The sequence below is a fragment of the Tetrao urogallus genome (genome assembly GCF_951394365.1).
Source record: "Tetrao urogallus genome assembly, chromosome: 1".
NCBI lineage: Eukaryota > Metazoa > Chordata > Aves > Galliformes > Phasianidae > Tetrao > Tetrao urogallus.
Window position 1 is genome coordinate 105620278 of NC_136813.1, and position 17844 is coordinate 105638121.

At 38.9% G+C, this 17844-nt stretch overlaps 1 protein-coding gene across 1 annotated transcript in view; it reads right to left on the reverse strand.

Annotated features, from left to right (window-relative positions):
* Positions 1-17844, reverse strand: part of EPHA3 (EPH receptor A3) — a gene marked incomplete at both ends in the record, with an annotated part of 217237 nt that overhangs the window by 183524 nt on the left and 15869 nt on the right. Inside the window, one exon of the mRNA XM_079549307.1 lies at positions 16492-16556. Within this exon, the coding sequence (XP_079405433.1) occupies positions 16492-16556 (65 nt within the window). The remainder of the gene's footprint in view (positions 1-16491; positions 16557-17844) is intronic.

A 17844-nucleotide genomic window follows, 5' to 3' on the forward strand; every position in this document is an offset into this window, starting at 1 on the left:
AAAGCTATCTGTTGAGTGTGACCTTCATAGAAAAAAAAAAGAAAAAAAAAGAGAGCTTTTTCTATGTTGTTAAGAGTGCAGACAAATAGCTACTATAATTTTGCTACAAATTGTAATACTTTTGGCCAGGATTCTGTACTCATTCAACCAATTAATGTAACTGCTAAGCCTTGGAATAGAGCAAATGGAGAAAAAAAAAAATAGAGACAGAATTCCCAGCAAAACCTCTTGTTTGGAACAGTACAAGATGTCCTTCTTATTTTTATTTTTTAAAACCATTCTTCTTATTGAACAACAAAGAAAACAGAGCAACACAGACTATTTTAACAATTCTGAATCTTAAAAATCAGAGCAGACTGTAAGTTTATACTTGATCAATGAAATTAAAATTTATGTGGATGACACAAGGGCAGTTACAATTTGGGCCTGGCATTACTCAACAGGATCCAGCAGCTGCCCATCTACCTTCTTGTCTCTCTCCCATAGTCTCCACCACTCTGATCTTATCCCTCAGTTGCTCTACTGCAAGTCCAGCCAGAATTCAGAAACTATCCAGAGAATAGCACCATGATGCTACAGCATAAGACTGCCTACAGCTTCTGGAAGAATCCCAGGAGGTTGTTACAGAAGGATATTCCACTCTGTAAGCAGCCCATCGGTCACCTCCACCTTTCAGGATCTCAGGAGCACAGACAGCCCTTTGAAGAGAAAGGACCATGTTGCTAGAAAGATCACAGGGCATGAAGCACACTTGGATTCTATTCTACTGGTTTAACAAACAGCAGGAAAAAGCTGTAAGCCATATGGCTCCCTTTCTCAGTTTATAGGTTGCTCATGCATAGCTATATATTTTAAAATAAAACTGCTTAGACAAATGCAAATGCTCTGTTTTCTTCAGCTTGGAGCTTGACTTTTGTTCTGAACCCAAATATTTCATTTGGTAGCATACTAACATGCCTTTCTTTTTCCTTCCATTTTCTATTTTCTCACCCTTCCATCCACAAAAATGGATGCTTCATTTTGCTTCCCCTCCTCCCCCTTTCTGAATTTATTTTTTGTTACTACTCCTCCTTAGTTTCATCTTCTTCTGCATAACATTTGCAACATTACATTGGTAGCTAATGTTCTCCCCCTTGTCCTGTTCCTTTCAACGTACAAAATGACAAGGGTCACCCAAACAAGCTAGAAGTACACCATTCAGACAGTTAGCCCAATATGACCTTTTTTGCACCACTATTAGTTCACACATTTTTATATATTCGTGGGCATTGAAAGGTCTTTTATTTTCATTTTATGCAAATTCCATGTTAACTAAATTATCCATGTTAGTAAATTATGGGTTATTTCTAAGATCTTTCACTACCGTCTTTTTAACCCATTCTCTCTCAGATACTACAATATGCCCTTATTAGTTATCTTGACCTTTTGGCACTCTTATTCTATTGCCATTTTAATATCACTATTAACTATTCCATAACCTTCCCAGGCTCCCAACATTCACTCACTCTATCCATCGGTAACTGCTCACTGTATTCCTGTATTCAATTTCTCTTCACAGCAAAGACATTTAATAGTTGTTCTGAACCAAGGATTACTCTTCAGACACTTACTTCACCTCTGTCCTTTCCAGCCACAATTTCTGTCCACTGAATGTCATGTCACAAAATGTGCTGTTGAATTATAAGTTTGTACTAATTTGAGTTCACTGTGGTTATAAAACATTACTCATACCTAGGATGGTACAGCTCAGGGGAAAAAAAAACAGACAACATTATTTAGACTCTGTCATGTTTCCCCTTCTCCAATCAGTGGGAAAACAACTCCCATTTTCAAGAAGGGAAAAAAAAGATCCAGGGAACCACAGGTCAACTAGTCTCACCTCTGTGCCTGGTAACCTGGTAAGATCATGGAGCAGATCCTCCTGAAGGCTCTACTAAGACACGTGGAAAATAAAGACGAGGTAATTGTTGTTAACCAACGTGGCTTCACCAAGGGTAAGTCATGGCTGACAAACCTGGTGGCCTTTTATGATGGGGGAATGGATAAAGGAAGAGCAACTGATGCCATCTACCTGGATCTGGGCAAACCATTTGACCCTGTCCCACATGATACCCTAGTCACCAAATTGGAGAAAAGTGGATTTGATGGATGGACCACTCACTGAATACACTGGATAAGGAGTTGGCTGGATGGTTGCACTCAGATTTGTGGTCAGCGGATCCATGTCCAAGTGGAGAGTATTGATGAGTGGTGTTCCTCAGGGTCGGTTCCGGGACCAGCAAAGAAAGTTTAACATCTCTGTAGGCAACACAGGCAGAGGGATCAAGTGCACTCTCAGCAAGTTTGCAGTCAACAGCAATCTGAGTGGTGCAGTTGATGCACTAGAGGGAAGGGACATCATCCAAAGAGACTTGGACAGGCTCAAGAGGGGGCCCATGTAAACCTCATGAAGTTCAACAAGGCTAAGTGTAAGGTCCTGCAGCTGGGTCAGCAATCTCAAGTCCAGATACAGGTTGGGCAGAGAACAGCTTGAGAGCAGCCCTGAGGAGAAGAATTTGGGAGTGTTGGTTGATGAAAGATTTAATGAGAGCCAGCAATGTACTCTTGCAGCCCAGAAGGCCAACCATATCCTGGATTGCATCAAGTATGACCAGAAGGTTGAAGGAAGTGATTCTGCCCCTCTACTCTGCTCTCATGAGACCACAGCTGGAACGCTGCATCCAGTTCTGGAGCCCCCCAACACAAGAAGGATTAGTGACAGGAGAAGGAGAAATGGAGTTAAACAAGGAGAAGATAGACTAGACCAGATAGTAGGAAGGAATTCCTTATTGTAAGGGTGGTGAGACACTGAAACAGGTTACCTAGAGAAATTGTGGATGCCCCCTCCTTAGAGAAATTCAAGGCCAGACTAGAGCAATCAGAGGCCTTTGAGCAACTGGTGTATAGGAAGTGTCCCCACCCATAGAAGGAGGGTTGGAACAAGATTATATTAGAGGTTCTTTCTAACCCAAACTACTCCATGGTTCAAATCTATGCTTAGTGCAGGCACATTACTTGTATGTAGCTGTATTTTACCTAGTTACAAGTTAAATCAATCACAATTTCTGTAATTAAAACAGGTTCACACATGGGTTACCAACTTCAATCAGTGCACTATGGACACCAGAGCTCTATCCAACCTGAACTTCGTCCAGCGTGATAGACTTGCTATGATAAAAGCCATTCTGTCATGCAGAATCAAAGAACCAAACTAAGAACCAAATTTAGGCAGCTTTTAGGCAATTTATCTGGGTCACTGTTCAAGACATCCTTTTCACTATTCCTCTTTCATTTTTCCTATATAAACCTTTTCAACTATTCCACACTATCAAAACCATAAAGATGGGAAGTTAACTACGTCAGCTGTCCGAATGGTTCTGATGTTCTTTGTGAAGCCACAGAATAAAGACCACCTAACATCAATTTTACTTCTGTATCACTTTTTCCATTAATAGTAGATATAGAAGAGGTCATTTGAATGTAGCTTTCAAACGTTGTTAATACTCAAAAAAGAGGTTTTTTTGACCTTTTCGTTTGTTTCACTAGGATGTGGAATTACATTTAAGTGAACTACGGTAAACATGTATGCACATCCCTGAAGTGCTTCTCTCTGAAATGCTTGAAATTTGCAGAAGGATTTTAATTGCTAGAAATATAAGAAATGATCTCCAAGCATATACATGCTTCTGAAGCTTTTTAAATTCAAGTGCTATATTTTCAAGCAGTGAGATGCTCAAATTGTGTAGAATGAGATCTATCACTTGCCATTGCCCCTTACACACCATACCTTAAAACGCAGAGAAGTGAAGTTTGCTAAAATAAGCAGTTTCTATACATGCGAGGAATGAGAAATTCTGATCTTATGCATCTTTTTTAGATCTGGTGCTCAAACAACTGCATTTAGAGATGCAGAGCTTTGTTAAAAAGGCTTTTCTGGAGTTGGACATTTACAATGGCTGCCCTCTGTGTAGATACTGAAATGGTTAACAGAGTGCAGTACAGCTTGAGTAGGACAGCTCAAAACAAGTCCTTCCCACATGACACAAAGAGTAAAATGTATCAGATTTACATTCCCCTCCACTTCATCAAATGTGGCTGAAATCAGGAACAGCCCTCACAAGTTAAGGTTGGATGAGAAAAAAAGAGTTTGTATCAGGACTGCCATTTTCTGAATAGATCAAGCTAAATGTGACAGGATTCAATTCTAACATGGTAACTGTGTAATTGGTTTTTTTTTATCATGCATTATTGTTTTTAGACGTACACCTTATGTGAGCATGCATCTGCATACACGTGCATGTGTTCCAGAGATGCACAAATAGCACCACATTCAGCAAACATCCCTCCATTAACGACACTTTAGGAGACCTTCTATGATGAATTCAAGTCAGGTGAAGCTTTGACAGAAAGTTGTCACCAACTCAACTCAAGAATGTTTGTACCTTGGCAGGATGGCTAAGGTATCAGACAACTTCACTAAAATTCTTCCTCCAGTCCACAGTGTGCTTGAGAAAACCTCTACATTGTCCCCATCCCATGGGGATGCCAAGGGACTGCAGGTCTGGCATTCAACCATATTCCTCAAATAGCTCCCACACCGTGGATAGAACGTGGACATTTGTAACAAGGCAGCAAAATGGACAGATCAAAGCTTTTGCTGGCAAGAAATATGGAGAGGAAAATTGTTTTTTTCCTGTAATGGAAGAATAGGGAAATTTAACAGAAAAAAAAACCTGAATGGAATGCTATCCCTTGCAGTTTTGTTTTTCTCCCCATTTGTTTTGCTTTTATAATTAAACGGAATAGAAACTGTAAGTAGACTGTCTATTTTCTTGGTTCTTACTGGATGAGTACTTGTTATGGAAATTTAGAAAGCAAGAGGAAAATCACATAGGTTTTAATTCAAAATCCCTGCTTTACGCAAGAACGCAAAAAAATTTGACTGTATATTTAAATCAGTTTTCTAACCAAGGCACAACTAGATAGAAAAAAAAAAAAACAAACAGCGCCCTTCTTACTAAATGAATTTGATTTCTTTAAGACATATTGCAAATGGCCATGCCAAAACATGTTTTTATTTGGTCACAGTTCTGCCTTTAACTCAGCTAGTAAACTAGGTTAAACAAACACATCACATTTGACCAGTGTTTGTAAATAACTCTAACATGCACCAGTTAAAATGCATATGGTTTTTAAAAAGACACTTCCAAACATGCCAGAAATAATGAAATACATGTAGCATAGAATACAATGGCAGACATAACACTGCAAACTGCTGCATATAAGTCATTGCAAAAGAATCTGAAGGCATAGTTTCAGTTCAGATGCTTCCTTGCTCTTCTGTTGAGTCCTGAGTTTTTTAAAAAGGCATAAATTTTAACAGATTATATGCTGAATAACAGAAATATATTATTTTTCACTGCCTATATGGAGATCTGCCATTCTACTTGTTGAAACACAACTCCTAGTCAAGTAAAACCACATTGTCATTGCTTGGTCCTCAAAATTACCACTTCTCAACGAACTGCAGACGTTTCAATTTGCATCTCTAATAATAAGTGCTTTAACAAGTTAGCTCTGAATTCAATGCTGCCCTCCACCTTCTAAATCAAGACATTGCACTAGTGCAGTAATATACAACTGAATTTTCAAGATTTTAGCATGTCACAACTTTCCTAAAATCTTAAGAGCAACAACACTTCCATTTACTTCTTATTCCCAGAATTTTCTCAGTTTGTTTCCATTTTATGAACTGATACTTTAAAAACACAAACTCCTCAGGGACTCAGAAGTAGGGTAAACCCACAATGCAACTTCTGCTACAGCATGAGAAAGATGATTCACAACTTTCTCTTAAAACAGTATGCAAATGGAAGATTCAGCAGCACTGAAGATCAGTAACTGGTCTGTACCAAGATTTGGGAACAGTTGTTGGCACATTGAATTCCACTCTTTTTTTTTTTGTTTGTTTTTGTTTTTTAAAGTCAGTACCTCCTTTTCCAATTGTATGGGTCAATTCCCAATCTACAAGACAAAATTATGCAGAAGTCATACAGCCCTGGCAAGCCAGGCATTCAGTTAAGCTTCCACAAGGGCAGCATGTTCATTTTGTGCACGGACTGCTTCACCACCCATCTGCCTGTCTTTCATCTAGGCAGTACTGTTCTCCTGATCTTTTAAATGTTCATGCCTCTGGATGGTTTCATTGTAAGAGGATGTTCTAATCTGAAAACCATTTACTTCTGAATATACACTGCTAAATTGTAGTGCCAGTGGGAGAAGCACAGCTCAGCTTCTCCTCTAAACATTTCTTCAGGCTAAAACACTTCTACATAAACGCTCTACAGTTCAAACATTTATTACCATGTTTCAGAGTAAAATTAAATTACTGTCATGGACATGTTACATTTTATTAATAAAGTGTCACAAAAGTATTAGCAAAAGTTAAACAGGTAACACAAGGATATCAGAGAATATAAACGCTCCAGTTCCAGTAGCAGTGTTTGCTTTGCCAGGTTACACATCCCGTAAGTTTGATGGAATGCACTGCACATTATGGATGAAACTACACAGCCACAAAGAAATTAACTTCTGAAGTCCTGGTTGAGATTTTAGTTTTGCATTCTGCAAGAAGCGGAAAAGAATACTGTTTATTTGAACTTGTAGCAAATATTTACACAGATGTTTGTAAAGGCAAAGCTTTGAAAAGACAACAGGCACAAACATCACTGCAATATTAAGGAAGGAGCCAGTGTCACAGGGATGCTAGGAGTTAACCCAAACTGCCTCCCTTCCACAGAAGCCAAAGGCTTTTGTGGCATCTTTATTCCCTACTATCACATGAGAATCTCCACTTCTTCCAGATGGAAGGCAGCAAGGAATAGCTCCACAAGCAGTTTAAATGTAAGTTCCTTTCCACAGACTTCAGTCTAGATTCTTCACCCGCCCTCACACCTAACACCTCTCTTCACATATGCTATGACTGTTTAATGTCATTCTACCCAGTTATCACTTTCATTTCAGTTTAGCTTCCATGATTACCTCATCTCTCATTTTTTTCAATCCTTGCTCACCCTCAAGAAACATGTTTGCTTTTTAAAACAAACAATAACCACTTGAATCAAGAAGTTACTGGCCATAAAAAAAGCTCCTGCCACTCAACCATAATTAAAATCTCCTTTTTGGGCAGAAAACATGAGCTTAAAATTCTTGGCTCTTACGGAAAAAGTTAATAAGACTAAAAAAAAAAAAAATAGAAGGCTTAGAAAACATACATATTCTAGATAAATTTCTCCTTACAAGAGGTTTCGGAAAACAAACTAGTGTAGGCGACATCTGTAGGAGTTGTGGAGACCTAAGGCACAGCATGCTGCTACCCTTTTTTCTTAAGAAATCTTAACTTCTCCAGAACCAACTTCTTGTCAGTTATCTGGGTGGAAAAGGTAAAATACAAGCAATAACTTGAAGTGCTTCTAGACTGACATGCCTAATTAGCACCCAGATTAGGTACCTGTGCTCCTACTTCATACCATTCTAAGATCTTCCCCACTATCCTCACAGGGGCTTTTCACATCTTCATCTCTTCCAGATGAGAAAGGTACTGTATAGACAAGTATGGCATGATGACTAATATTCAGAGAGTTAGGGGACAAAAGCATAGGAGGTGAGAAAGCAGGACTTGTTTGGTCTTGTAAAGAGAAAAGCTACACAGTGATGTAATTGCAGACTGCATCATCTCGAATAGGACTAACACAGCAAAGCTCTCCTCAGCAGTAACAGATGGTGTAAGAAGAAAAAAACACTACAAATTGTGTCTGCATTTTTCAAGACAGGTATCAGGCAGGATTATTCCCACACAAAGACAGTGCAGTACTGGAACCACCTGCCTGCAGAGCCTGTGGTATCTTCACTACAGAGGCTTCAATGGAGTTCACTACACAAAACCAAAACTGATGTTGGCAATGGTTCGGCAGGGCTAGAGAGCCTCCTTGAAACTGTACCAAGTAATAGCTCATGATTTTTAACAAACAGCACCTCAGAAACTGAAGCAAATTTCAATATGGAAGTTTAGAAAATGATTCCAAACGAAAAGTAAAACCTGAATTACACCACACTACTGCCTGATCTATAATAAGAACCTACATTTTCAACTTTAAAGGCAGCGTCAGAATCTGCAGCAAACTAGTTCACCCTCCCCTCACTGTTTGTTTAGGGGTTTTTTTGTCCATACTGATAACATTTAAGTAGACCTTAAATAAAGGCTGTTGGTTGAAATCTGCCTGTAACACTCTCAGTCAAAGAGAACTGATGAAGCACACAATGCAAAAGCTGTAACTGTTGCTGTTCCAAACCTTTCTATCAGGAAGTTCTATATGCCATTGTTCACATCTAATTTAGAAAATAAGCCTCAGGGCTACAACTGCCGTAAGCAGCTACAGTCCTGTAGAGTTAGAGACTTCACTTCGGGCTTTTAGTTATATTAAGTTGCTTTTGAAACACAAATGCACATGGTGCAGTTCCTGTTTTTCCCCTACAGCCTAGAAAGCAGGCACCAGCCCCCTGAGGAAGGGCAATGCTGACCACCGGTCATCGCCCAGCACCGCGGCACACAAAGCACACACCAGCCCACGCAGGCACGTGCCAGCAGACAACTCGCACATCTTAATTATGCCGCTGGGCCTCTGCAGCTGAAAACGCAGTTCTGGTGTGAGAGACATCAAGGTAGGAAGGGAAAACTAACGCTCAGACAAAAGGACCGAGAGTCACCGCGCAGAACTCACACGTTTCGTTACTATATTACGCCTAAGATCGTGTCTAGGCACAGTGCAAAAAGCCCTTAACCCCGGCGTTCACAGAGCTCAACCACGGATGAAAAGCAGAACGCAAGGATGTGACACGCGTTCCATCACAACCAGCTTCTGCTCCAAAGCCTCTCAACTACCACAAGCACTGCCACATAGCCCGCTCGTCCTAACCTGAGTGAATACGAAGGGGGGCAGCGCCACAACCACAGGACAGACCCACACGTGCGGGGCAGAAGGCGCAGGCTGCAGTCGGCACGATCCTTCCCGCACGGGGCCGGGGCCGCGCCGCACCAGACAGCGCCGCCTACCGAGCCGAGGGGCGCCTGGGGCTGCTAACGGCGCCACCCGCCCAGCTCCGCCCGGCGGGCTCGAAATGGGAGCGCGCCCGCCGCCTCCTGCCTCAGGTGGCCGCGCTGTGACGGCTAAGGCAGCTCCTTGGAGAACCGATCTGGAAAAGTGAAAGCGCGGTCTTAAAAATCAACAGCGTTGATAAACAACGCAGCGTTCCATGGTAATTACTGCGCTTTGTTTTATGCAAATACATCTAAACACAAAGTTATGGAGCAAGCATTTCTTTACGAAGGGAATAGTAGCTAACGGTGATCGGGGCCATCAGGGAGCTGCTCACAAGCGGTCCGTTTGTGCTGACGGGGCTGACAGAAATAACACTGCCCACGAGGGCAGTAACGCTGGTTCTGAGCTTGGAATGCTAACAAGGGGAAGCTGGAAGATCTGCAGCTCCCAGTCCAAATGAGATCTTTATTTAAGTTTTGGAACAGACGGTAAAACTTGCCCTTTTCCTTTCTTCTTTCTTTCTTTTCAATTTGATACCACAGAAAACTGATGCTGAAACTTCAGCAACCATCAGTAGGATGACTGATGAGGCAAGTATGTGGGGTTTTCTCCTCAGTAATTATCACTTATAAAAATGGAACGTCGCACTTACGGTGCATTTAGCTTTTTGGGGTTGTTTCTATTTAAAAAAGAAAAATGCCATCCTAATTTGAAGGGAGATGGTTAAAAAAAATATCAAAACCCAATTTCAAAAGATAGCACACAAAAAAGCTTCCCTCTCCCTTTATATCACATCATGAAACCTACGTTAGTAGGCTGCTAGTGAAAAGCAGCACACATTTAACTTAATATCAAGTTAACAGCCATTTTAAGTGTGCTGAAACACAGAATTTTTATGATCATGCTGGATTTTTCAAGTAACTGGATGATGCAGTTATCAAATGAACACATCTATAGGATATTCTGCGCGCTAAATTTTAAAGCAGCATTTCTCTTGTTAACAAGGACTAACAACTGACCACACAGAAGTCATAATTTTGAGCTAACACTGGGATCTTGAGCTTTTTCAAAATACTTCCCTCATTTGTTCATCCAATTCCACTTAAGTTTCTGCATTTAAGCTCCCCTTTTAAATGCATTCTTAGTGAAACCAGCTGGAGATAGAGCACAAAAAGTCAAAGCAAGCTAAAATACAGCCAAAATACATACTGATAAACATTTGTGAAAGTTCTGATGCCTACAGAAACAGTACACATTATATTCAGAAAGCAGAACTAATAAATTTGTCATCAGTTTAACAACATTCATAGAATAAAATAATCATCTTGCATGTCTTTTTAAATCATTAATATTAATTGCTGTCAGAAAGGGGAAAAAAATACCACAGCACCAGTACTCCCTCTCTCATGTCCAGATTTAGTGTAAAGCAAGCATCCACAGACTGAGGTAGGCTCCAAATCAGAATTAATAGATTTTAGTTCAAAGCAGGAAGATTTCTAAATGCCTCTCTGCAAAGCAAAATCATTTAAATTGTATTTATGAAAAATATATACTTAAGCTGCTTTATTCTACTAGAAAAAAGTGTCTACAGAGAAGAACGAACATGTTTGACTACAGGAAATGGGAGGTGAAAGGAAGAGTTTATGAAAACTACAGTACAATTTCTTAATACACATTATTTTGAAGAAAGGAGAATAAAATGAAAGGAATACACGTCCCAAGTACACTAAAAGCAGATATTTCAGTTAAAGAAAATCAGTGAATATTAACTGAAAGCTTTTTTTTTTTTTCCAATCAGCTTTTCAGAGCAAAATGAGACAAAGTCTACAATTCACAAGAACAGAATCCCCTGTGGTTAGTTTGACTTCCAATCATCAAAATAGCCTGCTTAAATTTCAGACCTGATACACAAGTCCTGAAAGGCAGAGTGACAGTAGGAAATACATAAAGCTGTAAGGAGACCAGACCTCAGGCAAAACATGTATAAACCCTGTTTGTGACGGAATGTTAACAGAAGTACTAAGGAAATACCACTACTAATGAGTAGGGAAAATGTAATAGAATAACATGCCTGCTTCCATTTTGAAAAACAAGCACTTGAATAAGAAGCATATAGAGTAAGAGTTTGTTTGTTTTTTTAATTTCAATTCTTCTGAATCACACCAATTGTTTGATATCGTTTCACTTTGATACAAATTTTCACAACCTTCTGGTAAGTTTAGTAACATCCTCCACTTAAAATACCGTATAATTTAATAGCTGACAAGATAATTTTTACATCCCAGACAAAAAAAATACATACAAAGATGCCAATCAGCAATAAAAGAAAATTAAATTTAGATCACGCTCATAGATTTCTGTATTTGTTGTCTAGTTTTAAGTTCAACTGAAGGCTGAGCTGTCCTTCAGATCTGCAGCCACGTGAAAATGAGGGACTTTGTGAGGTCAGAGAAACTTTCTGTATGTTCAAGCTCAGGAGAAGGCTGCAGCAATATTTGAGGAAACCCAATGGCATTAAGGACCCACTGCAAGAAGAGCTTCAATTGCAGGGACACAATTAACCACAAGACTTAAAGCTGCAGGAAAATGAGCCACATTATTTCCAGTACTCATGGAAATACTTATTAATCTTGAAAATCTCTGTCATATAAACAGAAACTTTCTGTTCCCAACAGCCAAAATAACTGACTACTGAATACAGTTTATTTGAGCATACCTTAATCACAGTCAAAACGTCATTACACCCACATTCTTCTCTACTTTCACCTAGTCACAAGCAGTACCCGAGTGCCTTATTTATTCTGACTTTTCTTCAGTCACTGAATCCATGATATCCCACCAAAAAAAAAAAAAAAGCCGGAAGATTTTACAGTGCCACATGTTAGCAGATTATTGCAACCAGAACAAATGCAGCCTGGGAGACTCACTTTTGTGGGCAGGCGAAGTCTAATGCGACAAACTACTCACAGGCTTTTGAAATATAAGAAAGGAGACGTTTTCCTCATTTGTACTCAAGATTTTCAATTCTAACCCAATTTTGGTTCATGGAAAAAACTCTCAATCAATCTCCATAACATATGTTCTGGCCTTCCTCACACAACACAAACTATTATTATAGAAACAGGGAACATTATCTGCTTCTCCACTAATACTTAATGAAGTTTCCATCATTGAGAGCAACAACTTGTTCTGTCCAAATGATTATGAGAGCAAGAACTAAGAAGAAGTGAATATTCACAACAGATTTTGAAAGCACTTCAGTGTACAGTCAGCAGCTCAAGTATGCACCCCAGAGTTTATGATAATGAACATGCCTAGCTCTCAGGTCAGATGGGTCAAAAAGAAAAAAAAAAAAACTTAGGGACTTAGAAACTTCTCCAATGATCAAATGCCATATCTCTATTTCCCAACCCCTAATTTTTTTATTTTGCTCACAACTTACTGGTTGTGTACAGGACAGGGTTGGGGGGGAAGGGGGTGTTTTAAACAATTATCTATATTATAATAATAAATATCAGAACATTTTTTTCTCTAGCTGTAAGCAAAAAAGATAAACAATTTCTTCTTTTACTTTTCAACCAACTACCCAAAAGAGGACCAAAGAACTATCAAGTCTATCAGTATGTGCAATAAACATGTAAAGATCATGTCAGAATTTGGGTGACTGTAGAGCAATGCACTGTTCTTATGACACAGTTTTCCAAACCTCCCAAAGAACACAGAACTAATTTAGTTTGGTGTTTCAATTTAGAAATGTTTCAAATTAGAAACATCTTTCTTACCAAAATAAGAAAATACACTGAAACCAATACAACTACTCACATGAATATGCAGAGCAGGATTTAGACTCCACTCTTTTTGTCCTGTATGAATTATCCATCACATTTCTATTGTACATTATTAAAGTGACTTGCTTTTTCATCCTCCCCACCCCCACATCTGTGCTGCTGTAATTTACGTGAATTGCAGTTAATGATCACTCTCTTTATGCTTAATCAGCATATCAATAATATACTCTGCACAGACTAAGTAGCTCTTCTTTCTTCCCCCTTTAATGAAACCTATAGAAATGGAGCTGGTATTTGACTGATTGGCATTACAAAAAGGTTGCCTAGGCAGGTGCTGAAGATGGTAGCAGAGGATACAGGCCTTCTGGCTGCTGCCAATCACACTTGAGCATCAGCAAAGCCAACTATTATATTTTTAATTCAGTTGCCTTGCTATCTAGAGGGGATGGTGTTTTGTACTTAAGAGATTTTAATAAGCTTGACCAGATCAGCGTTCCTGACGCCAAGGCTGTGGCTGCATGGGATGACTCAAGGAGAGATCGCATTCTTACAGGGTGATATTACTAACCATAGTCTAAAACACTGCCGCCAGAGGGTTCTTATGTGGGACACAAAAATCGTTGAATACAAATGAGCTACGAATCTTAACATGAATATTCAGGAATTTCTGGAAAGCTATTATTATATATGCCCAAATCAAACCAGACTTAAAAGAAGAAAGAATAGCCATTGAATGCTGAAAGTGACAACCAACCAGTTTGGATCACTTTGCTAGAAATCAATATCATGTATAGATCAGATAAAAACGACTAGCCTTCTAACAGGCATATTAAACACTTCAGATAAATTATTTTTACAAAATTTCTGTAAGTCACACTCCTCCATACATTGACATTTTTTTACTTCAGATGAGAATGCTGCTGCACACTGAAGAAGAATTGGCACAGCACCAGTATACTCATTTGTGAATCACAGCCTCAAGTGTAGCTCTATTAACTTTACCCTGTAAATCACCACTATGCTATTAGCAATCTTTCAGCGTGATGTGACATCTTTATTATAATGTTTTTCCACTAAAGTTTAAGTTCATATTTTAGTTATCTCAGAGACAGATGCAGCCATATTTACCAGGTTTAATTAATTGACTATAAATAATGGGCTGTAAAAAGAAAAGATCCCTCTTTCATACGTTCAAGTTGTCACCATTTTACAGAAATATTCGAATAGGGTATTCAGTAGGATACATAGCAGTATTTTCATGCTTTACATTGATGTTTCAATAGGTGATCTCACAATTTCACAGCACTTTGAAGGGCACACTTCGAAGAGCCTTAGTTCTTCTACAAAAACACTCACAGTACACGATCTACATTAATTTACTATGTGATTTTTAACGAGGAATTTCACTACCTTGTAAGGACATCAGTAAAATTCCATTATTTAGTTTGGCTTCAGTGTATATGAAGTAAGTAAGTAAGTAAGAACAGCATGCACAGTCAAGAACAAGTTTTGCTAGAATTACCTGACACAAACTTGCAGAGGCTAATAAAATTGTTTTGAGAGATCAGGAGGCTCTTTCTGATGGGGTAATGCAGCACATCTGTTTTTCTTACAGCCCTCAAGATACCTCAATTCCCTACCAACTGCTTTAGGCACTCAAGGCAAAGAGAGGCACAGCTGCAGGGAGCAGAGCAGTAGATCTGCACAGCTGCAAGACAAACAGAGAACAGAGCAGAGTAAAGCAGAGAAGTGCAGGGCAGCTGAGTGAGAAACAAAAAAAAAAAAAACCTCAGAGAAAAAAAAAAGTTAAGACAAGAAAGGTTGATAAACTGTGGAGCTTGAAAATTGTTGGAGAGTTCCCTCTTGGACATCCTGTTTATAAATGTTTCTCGTTGGGAAAAGTCAGCAGGAACAGCCACTAGAAAGAAACTTGAACCCTCTTCCCCATGAGAATGGAACAATTTGTTCAGAGACACAGCAAGAGATGTGTAAACTCCGACAGTAAACCAAGACTTCATTCTTAGGTACTGCTAGATACCTGTATGATAGTTAATAACCAAGAAGGCACTACTTCAGTTTTAAAAACTGAATCCCACCCTCATCATGACTAGAAACAGTGTTTCCCAAAGACTTACAAGCAGCAGTACACCCTGGCAGAGGTTAATTTGTAGAACAGGAGACAAAGGCAGAAAGACACACAAAAGCTTCTAGGAGTCATCATTTAAAGATAGAGGACTGAAATAAGACTAGCAGAAGAGGAAGGAACCAAAGCACCACCATGTGTGGCACTGTTCAAGTTACGGAGAAGAGAAGGAGCTGCAGGTCTTGGAACACATTCTTTCAGAGAAGGCTTGAAAGCACAGCCTTTTCTAAGGGCAAGGGAAGATTCCAGCATTAAGGCTTCAGTGTACCAGGTAGGCTTTTTTGGTCAGGAGACAAAATGCAGCAACTTGGGAGTCTCCTTCAATATCTGCACTATGCAATGTAGAAAGAAAGAATACACACCAGAACACATATACATTTCACAGCAACACAGCAAGTTGAGGAGCGACCAAATAACAGTGCCACCAGACAGCTAGGCACTGCCATAAAGCTGGCAAAAAATGGTGGCAAATGCTGTCTTAAAACAACAGCATTAGCAAACATTAAAGCACAGATTATTTAAAACTGCACTAATCCAGACAGAACACACAGTTTCATTGAATCTGGATACAAAGTAAACATACAATCAACAAATGTACAATTAGCAGAGGGGCATGGATAGACCAATATTTTACAAGTCATGTAACTAGAAAGATTATCACAGTGGAGAGAAAAAATAATCAAAAATAAATGAAATGCTCACCTGTTTCCTAGGCTTACAGTAAAAAATTCCAAAGGGAGCAATCTCCAGAAAGAGATCCTTCCCCCCTGGCAGTCAGCTCTTAAATGGGTCTAAGAGAGGTGCAGCCAGGCTCCACCCTTTGTGGTCACACAGCTGAATTGCCTTCACCTGTGCTCCCAGGGCTGACTCCGTGCTTGCCTCAGGTGATCAATCAGAGGTTGAGGCCGTGACTCAACAGTTCCCATACAATAAACAAAAAGAAACTCTCAAGAATATGATTTCTTTGATAACATTATAACTAATAAATAACAATACCTGAAAAATTCAGCACAGACTGTACCAAATGAGTACTTATATCACACAGTTATTATTCAACCTTCCCCCATTTCCATGTGACAAAATCATCAAAGCACTATTATAAAACAGTTCTGTGGTATCTCTTAGAAATATGCATTGCAATAGAAGAAGGAGTTGTGCTTAAACACAGGTTTGTTCATTCTGTTGTTCAGCGAACATTTTCTTTAAGAAACTCTTCATGGGGATTATACACAGTGTGTGATATATATTCTAGAGAAAAGGCTCCATAACTTTATAAACAATACATTTCAAGTTTAGAGCAGACTATTTTTGAAGCTCCAAAGAACTACAGCTATTGCACAGTGTCCTCTGAAGAGGAAACAATGGTTAAATAGCACATTGGTCCGCAGAAGCACTTTTCCATTTCACAGTCTAGTGAACTCACCCCATGTGATGGGTAGGAGATCCAGCCCAGCTCCCCTTGAATTGTTTTTGAATCCAGCAGATTAACTACAAAAAGATAAAATGAAGAAGAATGAGTTTCATTTGCCTCTGTTCAGTTAACCTCAGTTACTTTTACTAAAAGATGTGTTTATTTGAGGATCTTGTGAAGCAGTTGATTTGTTCAGGTGGCCTGGCAGATAGCTACAAAGAAGAAAAAGACAGACAAATGAAAAGGATTGCCTTGTTTATCTTAAAACATGGTATGAACAGCAGACACAGGAACTTTTCAAAACAAAAAAGTGACAAAAATAAACAGCGGATCTTTGTCCAAATTAATTACAGCAGGGGGTGGGAACAGAGCGGTTCCATCAGCTGCACAAACTACAAGGGTTTCCCCCTTGGATGGATAAAATTTGGGTCAATGCATCTCAGTATGTATGTGAGATCTGAATATTTTAATCATTATTTGATTAAAGGCCCGTATTTGGCATAAATAATATTCTCAGAAAAAAAGAATAAATAATGAATGCAGATTAAAGTCTTTCCCTTGAGCTCTTTCTTCCTTCTTATCTAATTTGTTCTCAAATTGTCTTGTAGTAGTGAACTGTTTTCTGAATGTCAAGTTTAACACCTTAAATGCAAAAATAATTATTTACAATGTTTCAAGTTCAGACAAAGCAACTTACGGAGTGCCATCAATTAATTACCATGATCTTTTTTGTTATTATTATTTGATTTTATTAGATTTTATTTGCAAGCAATCCAAAATAGACTTTTTCCAGCTTATCTAATCACAATGTTTTAAAATCTGTTTAAAAACATGACAAGTAAAACAAACAAACAAAATATGGTGAAGGATATTCTTTGCTGTTTACTTATTTTTTCACAAGCACAAAGATAAATTCCATTACAGTTTCCTAGCTAACCATTTATTCATTCACATGAAGCAGAACAGGTGCACAGAAACATAAAGAATCTGTACAAAAATACAAGCCAGTGAAGTATTTGTATAAAACACAACATTTTTCATGATTGCACTAATTAGTGCACCTTCAATATTTATTATCTGCAATTTGGACCCATTTTTTCTTTGCTGATTTGGCTTCTTTTTCTTTCAAAATGGAAATTACAGGCAACAAGGAAAGAAATCCCACCATACTCAAGGGAATTTTAACATCTGAGCATGATAGTTCTGCTAGAGGTGGCCACTCTAACAGCCTAAGCAGCTTCAGCTCCTACTGACGACAACGACCCTTCTCCTGACAACCCTGAAGGGTTGACACTGTTCCCAGAACCAGATGGTCTGGGTATATTGGTGCTAAAAGAAAATAGGACTAGGACTAGGACTAGGTGC